The sequence below is a fragment of the Triturus cristatus genome, chromosome 7 (assembly GCF_964204655.1).
Source record: "Triturus cristatus chromosome 7, aTriCri1.1, whole genome shotgun sequence".
In the NCBI taxonomy this organism is placed as follows: Eukaryota; Metazoa; Chordata; class Amphibia; order Caudata; family Salamandridae; genus Triturus; species Triturus cristatus.
The window spans coordinates 826,501,167-826,521,553 of record NC_140590.1 but is presented as its reverse complement, the minus strand read 5'-3'; the positions used below and the strand labels follow the sequence as shown (position 1 = coordinate 826,521,553).

The 20,387-nt window shown below is 49.6% G+C and overlaps 1 protein-coding gene across 3 annotated transcripts in view; it reads right to left on the bottom strand.

The window, feature by feature from the left end:
- Nucleotides 1-20,387, bottom strand: part of MRNIP (MRN complex interacting protein) — a 348,104-nt gene that overhangs the window by 53,783 nt on the left and 273,934 nt on the right. For all 3 annotated transcript variants that reach the window (XM_085617754.1, XM_085617753.1, XM_085617752.1), the window contains exon 6: nucleotides 6,177-6,282. In XM_085617754.1, the coding sequence (XP_085473880.1) occupies nucleotides 6,177-6,282 (106 nt within the window). The remainder of the gene's footprint in view (nucleotides 1-6,176; nucleotides 6,283-20,387) is intronic.

The following is a 20,387-nucleotide window of genomic DNA, read 5'->3' as shown; positions in this document are numbered from 1 at the left end:
GTGCCTGGTAAAGGTGTGGACCGATTTCCAAGTGGCCGCCTTGCAGATCTCTGCCATTGGAACGTCATGCAAGAAAGCTACTGTGGCCGCTTTCCCCCTAGTAGAATGAGCCTTAGGGGCCAAAGGTAAGGGCCTTTTCGACAGCTGGTAGGCTAGGGTAATGCAGGAAACAATCCATCTGGAAATGGATCGTTTAGCCGCTGGGAAGCCTGTTCTCATGGCGCCATAGTTGACAAACAGCTGATCCGTCTTCCTAATGCTTCTGGTACTTGCCAGATAGAATTTAAGTACCCTCTTGAGGTCTAAGGAGTGGAGCGACCGCTCAGCCGGGGTCGCTGGATTCGGGAAGAAGGATGGCAGAGAAATGGACTGATTAATATGAAAATCAGACACTACCTTAGGGAGAAAGGATGGATGTGCCCTTAAGACCACTTTGTGCTGGTGAAAAACTGTGTTCTTTAGTACACAGAGCCTGGATTTCGCTTACTCTGCGTGCCGATGTAATGGCTACCAGAAAAGCGGCCTTCCACGACAGATGTTGTAAAGAAGCTTTGTGGATCGGCTCAAAAGGTGGGCCCATCAACTTGGATAACACTAAGTTCAACTCCCACGGAGGCGAAGGGTTTCGAACAGGGGGGTAAACTTTTTTCAACCCCTGCAAGAAGTCCTTGACCACCTGCATCTGGAAAAAAGAAGGTTGACTGGGAGACCTCCTGTAAGCTGTAATGGCAGACAAATGGACCCTGATGGATGCATACTTCAAGCCTGATCTAGCTAAGTGAAGGAGGTACAGAAGGATGACGTCCTCCTGCCCCTTTGTAGGATCATGGTGATTCTCCCTACACCAAATGAAGAACCTCTTCCACTTAAACGCATAAGACGCTCTCGTGGAGGGTCGCTTCGCTTCCTTGAGAATATGCATGCAGTCAGGTGGTAGACCTAAATGTCCGTATTGCAGGACCTCAGGAGCCATGCTGTTAAGTTCAGTGAGGGAAGGTTGGGATGCAGAATCCTCCCGCCCATCTTGGACAGCAAGTCCGGCCTGCAAGGCAGCCGCCTGTGAGGTCGAACTGAGAGATGAAGAAGGTCCGGATACCACCACTGGCGCGGCCAGTCCGGAGCTATGAGGATCATCTTCATGTCGGATCTGAGCAGCTTGGATATCACCTTCGGAATCAGAGGCAGGGGCGGAAAGGCGTAGGCAAATGTCCCGGACCAATCCATCAAAAGAGCTTTCCCCCTGGTCCCTGGACGGTGGAATCTGGACGCGAAGGCGTGGCATTTTGAATTTTCGTCGTCTGCAAACAGGTCGATGTCTGGACGACCCCAACAACGGAACAGGTCCGCCACCACGTCGTCGTGCAGCACCCAGTCGGGCTGATCTTCGAAGTGCCTGCTGAGTGCGTCTGCCTTGATATTCAACTCCCCTGGAAGGTGTACTGCCACCACCGAGAGGTTCCGGGCGAGCAGCCAGTGCCAGATCGCCTGCGCCTCCAGGGAGAGGGGGCGTGACCGAGTCCCGCCCTGTTTGTTCAGGTAAAACATGGTCGTGGTGTTGTCGGTCTGCACCAGGACTGAGTCGGTCTCGATTGCTGGGAGGAACGCCTTTAGAGCAAGGTGGACTGCTCGAGCTCTAGCATATTTATGTGGTAGCCCTGTTCTTTTGCAGACCACTGACCTTGTATTTGGAGGCACCCCATGTGGGCCCCCCATCCTTGCAGCGATGCATCTGTCACCACCGATTGCACAGGAACTGGCTGGTGAAACGGGACTCCCACCAACAGATTGTCCTGACGAGTCCACCATGCTAGGGAAGATTTCGCTACCTGGGAGAGAGAGATTCGATCTCCCCAACGGCCTGTGGACTGATCCCATTGGTCCTCCAGGGCCTGCTGCAAAGGTCTCATTCGCAGTCTGGCGTTGGGAATTAGAAAAATGCAGGACGCCATGGAACCCAGCAGAGATGCTACCTGCCGAGCTGACGGCCTCCGCATCTGCTGCATAAGTCTGCATTTCCTCTTCATTGAAGACAGTCTCTCCCCCGAAGGATACGCTCTTCCCACGCTTGTGTCCAGAACGGAGCCAAGGTAGTGGATGGACTGAGTGGGCTGCTGCACGGACTTTGCCATGTTGACGTGAAGGCCGAGAGCGTGCAACTGTCTCAGACAGATTTGGAAGTCTTTCTTCACCTGCTGCTGGGATGGAGCCTTCAGCAACCAGTCGTCTAGGTACGGGTAGACGAAGAGACCCTGCTTGTGTAGGCAGGCCGCCACCACTGCCATACATTTGGTGAAGACTCGCGGAGCCGACTTGAGTCCGAATGGGAGGACTTTGTACTGGTAGTGCTTGCTTCCAACCACAAACCGCAGGTACCTGCGGTGATGTTTCGCTATTGCAATGTGAAAGTACGCATCTTGGAGGTCCACCGAACACATCCAAGGTCCAGAATCGGCCGGAACTTGTGCTCTTGGTCTTTCTTGGGCACCAGGAAGTACCGGGAGTACACTCCTTTTCCGACCTGCGAAGGAGGAACCCTTACTATGGCCTGTTTTTGCAGAAGGGCCCTCACCTCCTGCTTGAGCAGTTTTAGGTGGTGAGGACGGGATCTCTTTGGCGGGATGTCTCTGGGACGCGCTCGAAAACGTAGCGCATATCCATGACGCAGTATATTCAGCACCCAGCGATCTTTTGTGATGCTGTCCCACTCTGCTAGATGTTGTGACGCACTTCCTCCCACTGGAGTGGGCAACGGCCGTAGAGGAAGCCACAGCTCATGACTTTCCTCCTCTTGTGGTAGTGGAGGACTGTTGCTGGTGTCCACCTCTGCCCCTGCCAGACTTTCCGCCTCGAAACTGGGTTTTCCCTTGGGGTTTGCTCTGAGACCACTGAGGGGTTTGAACCCTCTGTTGAGGCCCCTTGCGTTGGGTGGGTCGAAAACGGCGCTTGAATTCTTTTTTCTTCTCCAAGCCCACGGCTTTGAGGGTGTCCAGCTCAGTTTTCATGCGCCCCATCTCCTCATCCGTGTGAGTGCCGAAGAGGGAGTTGCCAGAGAACGGGAGGTTTAAAATCTGTTGCTGTGCGTCTGGCTTGAGCCCTGTCAGTCGCAACCAGGACGACCTCCTGGCGCACACGCCGTGTGTGTAAGAGTGGGCTGAGATTAGCGCACCATCCGCCGCTGTGCTAATAGACTGATTAGCCACCAGAGCCCCTTCAGTAACAATCTCCTCAAAGTCCTTTTGGTCCTCCTTGGGGAGCTTGGACTTGAAACGCTCCATCGAGTCCCAGAGAGCCCTACCGTACCTGCCCAGAAGCGCCGCCGCGCTGGAGATTTTGAGGGCCGCCGCCGCAGAAGAGCAGGCCCTGCGTCCCCATGAGTCCTGGGTTCTGCTCTCCTTATCTGGAGGGACGGAAGAGGAGGCCGACGCCGTCTGACCCTTTCTTGCAGCTGCCACTATGACAGAGTCCGCAGGCGGGTCTATCTTCACAAAGACGGGGTCAGAGGTAGCTGGCTTGTATTTTTTCAGGATACGAGCCGGAACGGCTTTGACGGTCGCCGGGGTGAGAAAGGTGTCCATGACTGGTTCCATGATTCCTGGGACCAAAGGCAGCAGCGGACGAGAGGCAGACTTTTGGTGAAGTGTTTCAAAAATCACCGACGTGGTGACTTGGGGGACTGACATCTCAATCCCCAGCTTCTGTGCTCCCCGCTGCAACACCTCCTGGTAGGTGTTGATGTCGTCTATGGGCGAGACCCTGGACACTGGGCTGCCCGAGAGCGTGGGTGAATAGTCCCTGATGGAGGGCCTGGAGGACGAGGAAGAGGACGATTATGGAGTCCTTCTCCGCTTCCGGCGATGATCACGAGCCCGTGACCCAGGTGAACGCTCCTCCCGTCTGGGGGAGCGCGATCTGCGTCGCCTGTCGTCCGGCGATCTCTGACGCGCTGGCCTGGGGGGACTAGCTCTGTCCACAGCCGCCACCAGCCGTTGCAGCGGAGAATCATGCACTGGACTGACGTATTCCCGCAGCCTCCTTGTAGCCCCTGAGTCCTGCCAATGATGTGCTGGCAGCAGCCATCTGGGCGACAGATTAATTGTCTGAGTCTGAGGAGAAGACCTACGGGGTTGACCTGCAGGTTCTCGCGGATTTGCCGGTCGTGGAGATGCCCCTGAGTGGGAGGAGGAATGGCGAGACGCCGACTCTGTCACCAGGACCACTGACCTGTCCGAGGCCTGTCTCGACGTCGAGCGCGGTCTTGACGTCGATCCGTGGCGTCGTCTCCTTTCTCGCCGGGACTCTTCTCTCGACGTCGAACGACGCCTCGATGTGGACCGGCGGCCATGTTCAGTGGGCGAAGAATGCCGCCTCGACATCGAACGGCGATGTGAAGCCGACGACGGAGGCCCTCTCTCCCTCGACGCCAAACGCCGCGAGGAAGCCGGCGGAAATGCTGCCACTCTCGACGTCGACACGGATGCCAACCTCGACGCCGAACGCCGCTTGGAGGACGACGGCGGAGGATCCTGTTGTCTCGACGTCGAACGCCGATGGAGCCTCGACGACGGAGGGGATCGTGCCCTCGACGACGGAGGGGTGACACTCCTCGATGCCGGTCGTCGCCTGGTTGACGACGGCGGAGGTTCCCTGCTCCTCGACGCCGAACGCCGCTGGGTTGGCGACGGCGGAGGCTCCCTGCTCCTCGACGCCGAACGCCGCTGGGTTGGCGACGGCGGAGGCTCCCTGCTCCTCGACGCCGATCGTCGCCTGGTTGACAACGGCGGAGGTTCCCTGCTCCTCGACGCCGATCGTCGCCGGGTTGACGACGGCGGAGGGGTGGTGTCTCTCGACGCCGAACGTCGCCGGGTTGACGACGGCGGAGAGGCTCTGGATCTCGACGCCGATCGTCGCCGAGTTGACAATGGCGGTCTGGACTTCGACGTCGACGACGTACCTGCTCTCGACGGCGAGCCCGCTGTCGAAAGCCTCTTTTTCGAAACACGACCTACCGGAACATCTTTTCTCAGCGCCGAGCCCGACGCTGAGGCGGAAGGACGAGAGGACTTGCTTCTAGATGAATCTCTAGGCCTCTTGGAGCCCTTCCTCACCGGAGATCGGCCTCTGGATGGTTGTGCCAGGCCATAAACGCGAATTCGCTCTCTGTCCTTCAAAGTTCTTTTGGACAGGCTCTGGCAGTGAGTACATGTCTTGGAATCATGATCCTCCGGTAGACACAGGATACAGACCCTATGAGAGTCAGTCCTGGCCTTCTTCTTGCCACAAGCAGGGCAAGGATCGAAAAGAGAAGGCATTTTAAGATGGAAAAAATGCCTAAAAATGCCTAAAAAAGGCAGCCTCTTACTGACTTAGATGTAAAACGTCGAAGTAAGGGAAAAAACAGTTGAAAAACAGACAATATTTTCTGACAAACTCAGAAAAAAGTGGAGCTCTGTTGCCAGGATCCTTCCAGAAGGAGCCGGAAAGAACAACTGACCTAACTGCCACCCCTGAGGCATGATGGGAAGGTGGGGGTCAGGTGTGCCTTAAAGGCACGGTGTCAGTTTTTTGCTATGCAGCTATGAGTTAGCTTTTCAGTCTTTTTAGACTGGGTATTTGCAATGCAGCCTGGGAGCTTCCTATGCTTTCAGTGTTTTCTAAGAATTTCTGCTGTTTTCTAAGCATTAAAACAGTTTCCAAACAAGTTATAATGTTGTTTCTCATGTTTATAATGCTATTTTCTTATGTGTAGTGGAAATTACTTACAGCATGGTTCAGCTCTAGGGTTTATGGGCTGCAATTGCTTGTGTATACATATAGGTATATATGTATGGATATATATATGTGGGGCACATATAATATACTGTTTCCGGGATCCCGCACATGGGCGGGAATATTCTAATGCTTATGACTATTGATGAGGATCCCCTGGAAGAGAATTCTTTTAAACAATTCAATTTATCGTGTGACTGCCTAACGGATCAGAATGCAATTTTCCTTGTTCAACACCTGTCAGTTCTGCCAAGAAACCACAACCCCTATTCACTAATACACACACTGTATTTGAAGCCAGCTTTGAGGTGGTTTATCCATTGCATACTGTTTTTAAGCAAATGGTAGATGCGAATACTCAAGTACAGTGATTGCAGAGGATAGAAGAGAGAGAAAAATCATACACTCACCTCCAATGATCCCTCAATGGTGCCCACGGCATGACTGACCGCCCGGCTGCTGCCCTGGCCATGGCACTGCTGGTCACCTCTGCCACAATTCGACTGGCTGTCTGTCCTGATAAAGAAAGGATGCGACGATTTAAACAATATTCTCATGACTCTGCTTCTCATCATAATCTACATAGTAACAAAGCGATAACCTCTCAAACACGTCAGGGTAACATCTCAAATTACCACTGTTATTCATTGTTGATCGCGGAGGGCTAAGCACCAACGCTTTGTGAACAAAAAAAACGATCACTCCACAAATCATGCTGGGGGAAAAAAAAAAAAAAACACATTCCTGCTTTTCATAAGAAGCAGGAAGCCATCTCTGCAATATCAGATTTTCAACATGCACAAACTTACAACAGTTTCACATTTTGCCCTGGCTGCATTGTACTAATGTCTTGGTCTGCACAACTCATCTGTTAAACTGGAGGGCAAAATGCACCTGTGTCACAAAAGTATATGAATATTCAATGAACAGTTGGTGCTCGTTTCACCAGCTGTACCAATACTTTAATTGAGTGCACCTACACATTTCCCTCATCTGACTCCTTTCATTGTTCTCATCTATTTCAATGATCCATTTGTAAGTGGTTTTGAACCAAAATGATATATGGAAATCGCTCAGCAAGCTACAGATCACGTAACTTTATTCTCTGGATGGCCGCCGAACCATTTCAAACAAGAGTTCACAACTACTATGAAACGCCATCTTTGAATCCGCAGGTCTGCCCCATAAAAGAAACACGCATGTTCATTATCTAGGACATTAAATCTGAACCAATATCCTTCCCCATGCTCCCACAAATAAACAGTTGGTTAGTTTCAATGGAGCAAGAGTTACAGGTTTTACGTGGATTCATGTGGCACGGGAGCACCAATTCCTTTATCCTCTTGGCACTGTCTGGATTCTGATTGTGTATTGTAGTGAGACATCTGCAGGTAATAGGTTTCGCCACATCGGAGGCTCTACAGGGGAGTCTGGTCTTCTGATTCTCCAACAATAAAGAGTGCAAGTGTGATCAGTGGATCTTTCTTTGGTGTATGTGTGCCAGTCAGCGTGCCAATATGAGAATCCTTCGTAGCCTCTATAGGGTTGTCACTGTATTTCTAACCACTGTAGGTCGCTATCTCTGTCCAAGTGTCAAAGCCACTCCATTCTAGTGTATTAGTCGTCTTCTCCTTTTAGTGCACTCAATGAATTTGCGTCACTATGCTCCCTCTCCCATAGTGTTTTCATCTTCACAATCTAAGAGTATTGTATGTGACCATTTATGAGCATTCAAATATAAAATTGATTTAACTATTGTTTATTGTGAAGCAACTTCACACTGATATGTCCTGGATACTATATAAATGGTTAAACCAATAAAATAGTTCACTAATCTACCGAAGCAGGGTGCAGGGAAAGAACTTCCTGCTCCCTCTCCCTAGCTAGAACAATTACATGCAGAGCTCAAGCTTGGGAAAAATGCTTGACAGGAGAAAATATTGGGTGACTGTTAGATGCAGACTCCCTTGTTTTAGTTCAGGCCTTGCAGGACAACATGGGTATCAGGCTGTGAGAGAGAAACATTCCTTTGGTGCCGAGTGAGAGGTCATGGCAATATCAGATAAGATTCCAGCAAAAACACCATAACTGGTAGAGACTATCTAGCCGCTGATTACTTACCTTAGAATAGTCCTCAGACATCCGACTGTATCTGGTAAAATGATCAAGCAGTACCCGCTGGGCGCTAGTAGTGGGCGCCAGTAGGTGGCGTCATTATGCTCCACATGGTGTTGTCCGTGCTGGAAGTGATGTGCACGTTACCTACATAGGCGACACCTCTGTGTGCTGACTTTAGTTACTTTCACAACTTTCCACGCCAGGAGTAGAGCCAGGATGAGCCCTGACCACTGGTGTGGCAAACTAAGGTCCTTAAGGGGGTGTGCCCTATACAAAAATCGGTTCGCAGAGCGTGGAGGATGGGTGGGTCAGTAAGGAATAGATAAAGTCTCTTCCAGATAAGGCATTACCATAAGTCCTTGGGGAGGGGGGGGGGGGTCTTCTTGGCCAATGCGTAGGAGATCTTAATGCAAAGGACAATCCATCACAGGATGGTCCTTTTCTGTAATGCCTTCTCCTTTTTTGCTCCCACAAAGTCCACAAAGAGTTGATCGTTCACCCGAATTTTTCGCATGGTCAAGGAAGAACAATAAATCTTTTAATCCAGACGGGCGAGTCTCTCCTCCTCTTTGGGGAGATGAGGAGGAGCAAAGAAGGTAGGCAGGGAAATGACCTGGCTGACATTGGAAAGGGGTCACAAATTTTCAAAGGAAGGAGGCATGTGCCCAGAGAAATATCATGTCCAAATGAAGGGCGGTATAACAGTTCGCTGAACCTCCTGGCCAATGTTATGGTCACTAAAAAGGCAGTTTTTATAGTAAAGAGCCTATGATGACAATTGTGCAGAGGCTCAACTGGTGCACACGAGAAAGAGGAGGACCCAGTTGACGTACCAGTGAGGCATTATGAAGGGTGTAGGTGGAAATATATGTTGCAGGCATTTACGGAACCTAGCCATAACCGGTGACGTAAAGAAAAAGGGTTGGTCCGGCAACTGCAAGAATGCAGAGATGGCAGAAAGGGAACTCTTAACTGCGCCCAGAGCAGAGCCATGCTGGTCCAAGGACAATGTGAACAAGATAACAGTGCAGAAAGGGGGTCAACATTATGGGAATCATACCATGACACAAACGTTTCCCAACGGGAGGCGTACACTGACTTAGAAGAGGGATGCCTGTCTGCCAGAAGGATTAGTTACTTACCTGTAATCCTAGTTCTCATCCAGGGGTATACTCATCAAAGTCATAATCTGTGAATAATCCCCGCCCACGTGCGGGATCCCGGAACATATAGAATATATATATATATATATATATATAGATTACCTACTGGCGGTCGCCAGTAGGTAGTTATAGTTAGGACCACGTTTCCATAGGAAATCCGCAACATTCTATTTTGAATAACTTTGGCACCGGTTGACGAATCCTCGCGAATTTTTCAAAATAGGTGGGGCGCTACGCTCCGCTCCTACCCTGAAAGTCTCGGGGGGATTCGTCAAGCGGGGGCTGAGATAAAAGGGGGGTCCCAAAATGCGTTTTTCCCATGCATTTTTCCATAGGACCTTTAGACACAGCTTTACAGCCCGAACGGCTGAACAGAATTACTTGAAATTTGGCAGAGAGGTAGTCCTCAGGTCAAGGAAGTGCCTTTTGTAGGTTTGGTGTAAATCTGTTCAGTAGATTCTGAGAAAATAGCCTTTAAATCAATATATATATCTGAGCCAGCTTACGGTGCGCTTACGGTGCGCTTACCGTACGCGTACGGTGGCGTGCGCGAGCGCGATTCTGATTGGCCCTTAGATCTTAGTAAACATTCGAATCGGTCGAAACCAGGAAGCGGCGGCCGCCATTTTCTCTCTCGCACTCTGAGTGGGAAGCTGATAAACAAATGCCAAAAACATATAAAGGGGCTGTTTAGACAGCGCCCATGCACATAACCATGTTAGTTGAGTCTTCAAAGATCTGAACTAACTATAACGGGGGAATTTCATTGGTTTTTTAAGAGTGAAATATCCACCTAACTAGAACATGTGTGAAACCTATGTTTTTTTAAGTGAATTTGCAAGGTTTTTTAAATGCTAATTCCCCACTATAATGTGTGTGAAACCTATGGTTTCTTCAGTGAATTTGTACGTTTTTTTTAAATGCTAAGTTATGTATGTATTATTAGTTTTATTATTTATCTATTTTACAATAAGGATAAGTTACTTACCTGTAATCCTAGTTCTGTTCCAGGGGTATCCTCATCAAAGTCATAAGCACGGAATATTCCCGCCCATGTGCGGGGACCCCGGAAATAATAAAATTATATATGTAAAAAACATACATATATACAGCTCTGTATATGTATAAACATATATCATTTTTTCCAAGCAAATGCAGCCCCTATAAAAAAAGGCTAGGCAATGTATAAATACACATCCAATAATACATATAGGTATAATAAAACACCTAAATCTTTTTTTTTTTTTTTTTTTTTAAATGAGGTAAACACTCATGAGAAAGCAAAAAAGAGAAAACTGTGGGAAACACAGATCTACAACACATTGCTAGCCTGCAGGCTGCATTGCAATACAATACCATAGAGACTGAAAAGCCCTGTATAGGTAAAAACTGGCACCGTGCCTTTAAGGCAGCCCTGGCTTCCATATCCCATCATGCCTCAGGGGTAACAGTTAGGTCAGTTGTTCTTTGCGGGACCGTAGTCCTAAACACAAAGATATATCCTTTCCATAATGAATAATACACTTCTTCTCATTTGCCTGGGGAGGCGGGTGGGTTGCTTATGACTTTGATGAGGATACCCCTGGAATTGAACTAGGATTACAGGTAAGTAACTTATCCTTCTCTTCCAGGGGATCCTCATCAATAGTCATAAGCACTGAATAGAGTAGCAAGCCCACATTCCACCTGCAGGCAAATGAAAAAATTGTACCACACATGGAGTAAGAGAAATCATGAAAATGATTATGTATGGAACAGATTCCTCAAGGAGGCTTGTCCTACTTGAGTGTCTGCTCTGGTATCCGAATCCAGGCAATAATGTCTGGTAAAGGTGTGGACAGATCTCCAAGTGGCTGCCTTGCAGATCTCGGAGAGTGGGACATGATTGAGGAAAGCAGCGGTGGCCGCTTTTCCTCTTGTAGAATGCGCTTTAGGGCGCCCCACCAACGGTTTCTGAGCCAGTTGGTAGGCCAATGTAATACTTGAAACAATCCACCTAGCAATGGAACGTTTGGATGCAGCAAAGCCCATACGGACAACACCATAGTTCACAAACAATTGATCAGATTTCCTGACATTCTTAGTCCTATCTAGATAGAATTTTAGGACCCTTTTGACATCTAAAGAATGCAACGCCCTCTCTGCCGGAGAGGAGGGGTTGGGAAAAAAGGTTGGTAAGGAGATGGCTTGATTTACATGAAAGTCCGATACCACCTTAGGTAGGAATGAAGGATGAGTCCTCATCACTACCCTATTCAGATGAAACGTAGTGTAGGGTTCTTTAGAACAGAGGGCCTGTATCTCACTGACCCTCCGTGCTGAAGTGATGGCTAATAAAAAGGCTGTCTTTCATGTGAGGTGCTGTAGGTTAGCCTTATGTATAGGCTCAAAAGGAGAACTCATGAGCCTTGACAGAACCAAGTTTAGCTCCCAGGAAGGAGAGGGAGGTCTAACAGGGGGATAGACTTTCTTGAGACCTTGCAAGAAATCCTTCACCACCTGCAACTTAAAAAATGACTGCTGCGAAGGCGAACGCCTGTATGCTGTAATGGCTGCTAGGTGAACTTTTATGGATGAAAATTTCAACCCTGCCCTCGCTAAATGTAGACGATTGGGCAAAATTACATCCTCCTGGCATTTTGTTGGATCATAATGATGCTGAGCACACCATATGTAAAATCTTTTCCACTTACAGAAGTAGGAGTGTCTTGTCGAAGGCCTCCTGGCTTCCTTCAGTATGGACATACACTCTTGAGGGAGGTTCAGATGGCCATACTGGAGGACTTCAGGAGCCATGCTGTTAAGCTCAGCGAGGGAAGGCTGGGATGGTAAATCTTCCCCTGCATCTTGGATAACAAGTCCGGCCTGCACGGCAGTCGTTTGTGGGGGCGGATCGACATGTGCAGGAGATCCGTGTACCACCACTGCCTCGGCCAGTCCGGTGCTATGAGGATCATCTTGGCAGATGAATTCTGCAGCTTGGTCACCACCTTGGGGATTAGTGGGAGAGGCGGAAAAGCATACACAAATGTCATTGACCAATTGATCAAAAGGGCATTCCCTAGGGATCCTGGCGAAGCCTCGTCATTTTGTGTTGTGCTCGTCCGCGAAGAGGTCCACTTGCGGACGCCCCCATTCCCCGAAGATGTCTTCTAACACCTCGTCGTTTAGTACCCAGTCCTCTGGTGCTTGCACATTGAGTTATCCTGGTAGGTGCACCGCTTTCAACGAGATGTTCCTTGCTAGGATCCAGTGCCACAGGGACTGAGCTTCCAGAGAGAGCGTCCTGGATCGAGTACCCCCCTGCTTGTTCAGGTAGTACATTGTGGTGGTATTGTCCGTCTGTACTAGAATGGTACTCGTCTTGATCGCAGGCAGGAACGCTTTGAGGGCTAGGTGGACTGCCCTGAGCTCCACCATGTTGATGTGGTACAACTGCTCGCTGCTGGACCACCGTCCCTGAGTTTGTAGAGACCCGAAATGCGCACCCCAGCCTTGAAGGAATGCGTTGGTGATTAAGGTCTGAGTTGGGGGTTCTTGATGGAAGGGGATCCCCACTTGTAGATTCAGTGGCTTCAGCCACCATGTGAGAAGTTGGCCTGATGTATGATGTCACTAGTTATAGTGTACACCTTATATCAGTCCAAATACCCTTATGGTGATTGGTTGTAAAGTCAACCTTATAGACCAGCTATCCTAGTGGTAGCATGGACAAGAGCAGTCTTAGGCTAAACTCTGAATGGCATGTGAAGCCAGCTGTGATACCATATATAATCCCTTGAATACCAAATGAAAGGACACCACAACAGGTATATATATAAAATAAAGTGTATTTATTCTAAGCAAACCCTCAGCACTCTTTATGAGATTAGAGGTAAGTACAACACAGTCTTATTTAAGCATACATTAAGTCACACAGGTAAGTAATACAGTTAGGCCCTAGGGGCCACGCAAACCATATACTAAGTAAGTGGTATAAGAACCACTGTCACGGAAATAGAATAGGCCTAGGCCTAGGGAATCGCTGGGGCTACACTACACTAGCGTTAGTTAGGAAGTGGGAGGCCCACGGGATTCGTGTGCAGAGTGGAAACACTCACGCGTAATGCGTACAAGTCAATAGCGATAGTACAGTTTAGAAAACGGTAGATTTAGGACACTTCCGGAGTAGCTAGGAAGTTGAGACTTGAAAACTAGACACTAGGATAGTCACTATCCTGATGAGCACCGGAGTACCCAAGTTACCTAGCCCACAGGCTGCGGGTGCATAGGGGTGAAGATGCGTCGTTTTCGTCGTCGACTCCTATGGATGCCTGAAGAAAGATGCTGACAGGCAGTCAGTGAAGAGTGTCCGGTGGATCCCAAGGCTGGGATCAAGAAGAGAAGAAACCTGCAAGCAGAAGAGACAGAGTCAAGGTCACTAGCCAGTGACCACGTGGAACCAGGAAGGAACCAGGCGATGTCGTGAAGAGTTGCAGGTGAAGGTGAAGCTGGTCGCTGCAGCCAGGAGGACCAGGAAGCGTCGAGGACGACCAGGACCAGGAGGCGAGCTGTCCCACGAAGGCTCTTGCTGTCGGCGGCGTCGAAGTTGGACTAGGACTCACCAAGCCTTGGCAAGCGGAACCCACGAAGAACGAAGGACTTGCTTCTGGTGCAGACCAGGAAGGTCTAGGGTGCTTCTTCTTTGCAGAGAAGCGGGAGCCAGTCTGGAGGAGCCAAACCAGCGCAGAAGATTTCAGGGTGCGTCGTCACAGAGGCCACTAGCCAGCGGGCAAGCAACCGGACAGACGCGGCAAGCAGGAAAATGCTGAAGGGCCCCACGCAGGACTCGTGGAGTGTGGGGGGCTGATCTTCGGTGCAGATGGTGCTTGGGGTTGGGGCTTCTCAATCCCCGGTGCACAACTTCGAGGGTACCTCAGAAGCTGCGCTGTAAGTTACTTGCCACTTTTCCCAGGTAGCCGGTCCCACGTCGCTCGTCGCCTCCACGGATCTCAGCTCTGCTGCAGATGTGGTTGAGGGTCGGAGAAGTCTGGAAGTCAAGGCTCTGGTCGGGCTCTGCAGTCGGTTCCTCGTAGAACGGTCGCAAAGCAAAGGGTAGTCTCTTGATGGTACCTGTTTGCACAGGGTAGCCACTCCTTGGCTACAAGGGAGATTCTTCAGTCTTCTTCTTTCGTCGAATGTCGAAGGTCCAGAGTTTCTGTTCAGTTTTGCAGGTTCAGGATAATCTAAAGTCTTGAGGCCCAACTCCCACTCTTATACTAATCTGGGGGGCTGGGATACCTGCTAGGTCACGCCTTATGGGTGGGACCTGGGAGGGGGTGGTTACACCCACTTCCCTTTGTCCAGTTTCGCGCCAGAGCTGGGGCTGGAGTGCCCCAGCGCCGGTTTGAACTGGACTATGCAAGGAACACCTTGTGTGCCCCAGGCATGTCTCATTCCTTTCAGCCCACCCTGCCCCAATACACTAAAGGCTGTCTGGGGAGGTGCTAGCACCTCCCCAAGCAGGAAACCTATTGTCCAGGCCTCCCTGGCTGGGATCACTCCCAGCTGCAGGAGGTCAGACTTGTGTCGTGGCAGCAGCATCCATTTTGTGATGCTGAGGCTTTGGTCAGAGGCTAACAGTTGAAGTATGATTTTAACATGTCTTTCCCTCTAGAAGGGGGGAATAATATTCTCATGTCCAGAAATGGCATGGGGGTATTATTCCACAGTGTTAGACACCTTACACGACATGTTTCGATAAAGCCAAACCATAGTTACCATAACCGTCTAAGATTATAAGGCACTTTAAGAGTATATGGTAGGCTATATCATAGAACAGCTATAAGGACAAGGTTCCGAAAGCTGCAGACAGGCTCAGCTCATGCTAGAGCACCATCTCACATGTTACCAAGCACTCTGCCTCCAGGATTGTTAAGGCCTGCCATAGGAGTGACTAATAGGTACACATGTGTCTATATGTAAGTTAGGTATAGGAATACTACACCTAAGCAAGGGGTGATTACACGACCTTGCCCCAGCTGAGTGATCAGCCAGTTGTGTCAAAATGGAAGGCCAGGCCAGGGATGGCATAATACATGCTGCAGCCCCTGGTAGGCCTAGGGTACACCTATGCCCTGGGTACCTAGGGTACACTGTACAGGGGCCAATAAGGTGATCCTATCCAAATGGGTTATGCACCTAAAGTACATAGTATTAATTTAGAGAGAGAACAGCAGGGCTGTGGGTCTGATTAGCAGGCCCACAGCCACATCTAAGTCGAAAACCAGTAAAGCAAAAGCAAAAAGTGGGGGTGAACATAGAAAGCAGACCCTACTCTCCTACACAACCCCCCCCCCCCAAACTTAGGGACATTAAACTAACCTTGACCAGTTGAGTCTTCATGTTCTAAGTGGAAATATCTGGAGAGTCCATCTGCATTGGCATGGTCAGTCCCAGGTCTATGTTCCACTGTGAAGTCCATCCCCTGTAGGGAAATGGACCACCTAAGAAGTTTGGGATTTTCACCCTTCATCTGATTTAGCCACAAGGGGGGCTTATGGTCTGTCTGAATCTTGAAGTGAGTGCCAAACAAGTATGGCCTCAGCTTCTTCAGGGCCCAAACCACAGCAAAGGCCTCCCTCTCAATAGCTGACCAACGTTTCTCTCTAGGGGTCAGCCTTCTACTTATAAAAGCAATGGGCTGGTCTTGACCATCTACATTCAGTTGTGAAAGAACAGCTCCCACACCTAACTCAGAAGCATCTGTCTGGACAATGAACTCTTTGGAGTAGTCTGGACTTTTCAGAATAGGTGCACTGCACATGGCCTGCTTCAGGTCATCAAATGCTTTTTGACAGCTTACTGTCCACTGAACTTTCTTTGGCATCTTCTTGGAGGTCAAGTCATTAAGTGGTGTCACTATGGACCCATAGTTCTTAACAAACTTTCTGTAGTACCCAGTCAGGCCCAAGAAAGCTCTGACCTGAGTCTGGGTAGTTGGAGGAGCCCAGTCCTTTATGGTCTGGATCTTGCTCTCCAGTGGTTGAACCTGACCCCCACCAACTACGTGGCCCAGGTATACAACCTTGCTCTGCCCTATCTGGCACTTAGTGGCCTTGATAGTGAGGCCTGCCTTTTGCAGGGCCTCTAAAACATTCCTCAGGTGGACCAGGTGATCCTCCCAGGTGGAGCTAAAGACAGCAATATCATCAAGATAAGCTGCACAATAATCATCCAACCCAGTAAGGACTTGATTCACCAGCCTTTGGAAAGTGGCAGGTGCATTCTTCAAACCAAAGGGCATTACCACAAATTGATAATGTCCTCCTGGGGTCGAGAAAGCAGTTTTGGCCTTTGCACTCTCAGCTAGTCTGATTTGCCAGTAGCCTGCTGTTAGGTCAAATGTGCTCAAAAACTTAGCAGCTGCCAGTCTGTCAATGAGCTCATCTGCCCTAGGTATTGGGTGGGCATCTGTCCTAGTGACAGCATTGAGACCTCTGTAATCCACGCAAAACCTCATCTCTCTCTTACCATCTTGGGTGTGAGGTTTTGGCACAAGGACTACAGGACTAGCCCAAGGGCTCTCTGAAGGTTCAATGACTCCCAGCTCCAACATCTTTTGTACCTCAACTTTTATGCAGTCCCTGACATGGTCAGGTTGCCTGTAGATTTTACTCTTCACAGGCAGACTGTCACCAGTGTCCACCTCATGGGTGCACCAGTTTGTCTGACTTGGGGTCAGAGAGAACATATGTCTGTAGGATTGCAGAACCTGTCTGCAGTCCTGTTGCTGATGGACAGTGAGGCTGTCAGAAAAGACCACACCATCAACTGAGCCATCATCAGGGTTCTGAGTCAACAGGTCTGGGAGAGGGTCACTCTCTTCCTCCTGCCCCTCATCTGTTGCCATGAGTAGCCCCATGTCTGCCCTGTCAACATATGCCTTCAATCTGTTGACATGAAGCACCCTGTGGGGGCTTCTGGGAGTCCCAAGGTCCACCAAGTAGGTGACTTCTCCCTATTTCTCAACAATAGTGTGGGGTCCAGACCATTTGTCTTGGAGTGCTGCTGGGGCCACTGGCTCCAACACCAACACTTTCTGTCCTGGCTGGTAAACAGTCAGTACAGCCTTTTGGTCATGCCAAGCTTTTTGGAGTTCTTGGCTTGCCTCAAGGTTTTTAGAAGCCTTCTTCATATACTCTGCCATCCTGGAGCGGAGACCAAGTACATAATCCACTATGTCTAGTTTGGGTTGTCTGAGAGGTCTCTCCCATCCTTCCTTCACCAAACACAGGGGTCCTCTTACAGGATGCCCAAACAAAAGCTCAAAAGGGCTGTAGCCAACCCCCTTTTGTGGGACCTCTCTGTAAGCAAACAGAAGGCAGGGTAAAAGGATGTCCCATCTTCGCCTAAGCTTGTCTGGTAATCCTTTTATCATTCCCTTTAGGGTCTTGTTGAATCTCTCAACAAGCCCATTGCACTGTGGGTGATAGGGTGTGGTGAACTTATAGTTAACACCACACTCCTTCCACATTGCAGTCAAGTATCCTGACATAAAGTTGGTACCTCTGTCAGAAATGACCTCCTTTGGAAAGCCCACTCTGGAGAATACTCCAAGCAGGGCCCTTGCCACAACAGGAGCTGTTGTGGTCCTCAGGGGAATTGCTTCTGGGTACCTGGTGGCATGGTCCACTATCACCAGTACGAATCTGTGCCCAGATGCTGTTTGTGGGTCCATTGGTCCTACAATATCTATGCCCACTCTTTCAAAGGGGACCCCCACCACAGGTAGTGGTATGAGGGGGGCCTTTGTGGTGCCACCTGATTTGCCACTGGCTTGGCAGGTGACACAGGAGCGACAAAACTCCTTAGTATCTTCTGACATATGGGGCCAGTGAAAGTGAGGGACAAGCCTGTCCCAAGTCTTGTTCTGGCCTAAATGTCCTGCAAGGGGAATATCATGGGCCAAGGTTAGAAGGAAGCCTCTGAACTTCAGTGGTATGACCAACCTCCTGGATGTACCAGGCTTGGGGTCTCTAGCCTCTGAGTACAGTAGCCCTTCATCCCAATACACTCTATGGGTACCTTGAGCATTCCCTGCAGCCTCAGCAGCAGCCAGCTGTCTGAGGGGTTCAAGAGAGGGGCAGTCTAATTGAGCCTGCCTCAGATCTGCCCTGGAAGGTCCCCCTGTCCCAAGAAACTCAACCTGATCAGGTTCAAGTTCTTCTAGGACAGTTCCTTCAGGGCTCTCAGAATCATCCTCCTGGGAGGGCTGATCCACCACCTGAGGCAGGGGGGAAGGCACAGCCTTAACCCTACTGCTCTTTCTCTTGGGTTGTGACTGGTCCATAGTTTCAGGATCCAGCACTTGTTCAGTGTTGCACTTTTTGGCCTGTGACCTGGTCACAGCAAGGACATGTGCATCTATCCCCAGCATTTCTGCATGGGTCCTATACTCCACTTCAGACCAAACTGAAATTTCAAGATCATTGCCCAGTAAACACTCTACAGGAAGGTCTGAACTAACAACAACTTTCTTGAGGCCAGTTACCCCTCCCCAGGAGAAGTTAACAGTAGCCACACTATGGGAGGTAGTGGCATTGCTAGCGTTGGTCACTAGGTAATTCTCACCTAGTATGATCTGTCCAGGGTCCACAAAAGCAGGTGTCACCATTGTGACACTAGCTCCAGTGTCCCTGTAGGCCTGAGCCATTCTTTGGTTGATAAAAGGTGTCTGTCTGTACTTGCCCAGGTTACTGGGGCCTACAGTAGAGGACAAAGCTAAGTCCCCATCACAGATCAGAACAGCCTGAGTAGGTACTCTGACTAGGCCAGAATCCTCCTCAGTTCCCAGGGTTAACCCTACTACACCCTTTTGCTGGGAACCACCACTTACAGCTGAACTAGGGGGTACAGTTGCCTTAGGGGCAATGGTGGCTGGGGGCTTATCCTTTTTGGTGCACTCACTGAACCAATGTGAGTTGGACTTACAATAGTTGCACCATGGTTTCTTTTGGCCATCTTTCTTCTTATCCTTTTTGGAACCACCCTCCCCCTGAGCCTTTTGGGGGCCTGGTGAAGACTTCTGGTCTTTTTGTTTCTGCTCATTACCCTTCTGGTCTGCCTTTTTCTGATCACCGCCCTGGTTCTGGTTTTTCTGCTTAACTCTAGTCCTGACCCATCTATCTGCCTTCTTTCCCAATTCTTGGGGAGAAGTCAGATCAGAATCAATCAGGTGTTGATGCAATAGCTGGTTTTGACAGTTGTTAAGTATTTGCTCTCTCATGATCAAATTATACAATCCTGTATAGTCCTTAACCTTACTTCCCATTAGCCAGCCTTCCAGAGCCTTAGTGGCACAATCTACAAAGTCAGTCCAGTCCTGAGTCTGTGTCTTCTGGGTATCCCTGAACAACAACCTGTATTGTTCAGTGGTTAGGCCAAACCCATCAATCAGAGCACTCTTCAGGACAGTGTAATTATCTGCATCCTCATCACTAACTGTGAGGAGCTTGTCTCTTCCTTTCTCAGAGAAGGAGAGCCACAAGATAGCTGCCCACTGACTTTGGGGTACCTGCTGTACTTTGCAAGCTCTCTCCAAAGCAGTTATCCATTTGTGGATGTCATCCCCACACTTGTAGAGAGGGACAATCTTGCTCAGGTTTCTATTGTCATAGTGCCTGTCTCTATCTCTAGGAATGTTGCTGCCACCAGTGGGTTCTAACCCACTTAACTTTTGCTCTCTAGCCAGAGCAAGCTTCTCCTTGGCAAGGGCAAGTTCTTCCCTCTGAATCCTCAGATTAGCCTCCCTCATTCTGGCTGCATGCTCCTTTCTCTCAGGTGAAGTCATTCCCCTGTGAGAGGAAGCATTAGAGATGCTAGAGACATGGGAGTGGATGGATTCCCTTGAAGGGGATCTGTCCCTCCTGCTTCTCTGTGAATGCCTACTTGGGGGTCTGTATGGGGGGACCCCATGCAAACTCCCATGTAAACTTAGGTTAGCCTGGCTAAGTCTCCTTACTTGGCTCTGGCTGTCTACCTCCCCATCTGAAGCCCCATCTGACTCCTCTGTGGTGGGTAGACCCTCCTCTGTGCCTAGGGCACCTGCCTGAGATGCCCTATGAGCATCATACTCCTCTAGGAGTTGTCTTAACTGAAGGAGGGTAGGGTTTGCACCCTGTTTTATTCCTCTGGAGGTACACAAGTGTCTCATCTCCTGGAATGTTAAGGTATCATATCTAGAGGGGATCTTTTGCAGACCTGATCCTCCTGGGAGAGCATCTACTTGATCTACTCTCAGAGACATGATCTAGTGAGGGTGTGGTGTGTGCACCTACCTACACTAGTTGTATCTACTAA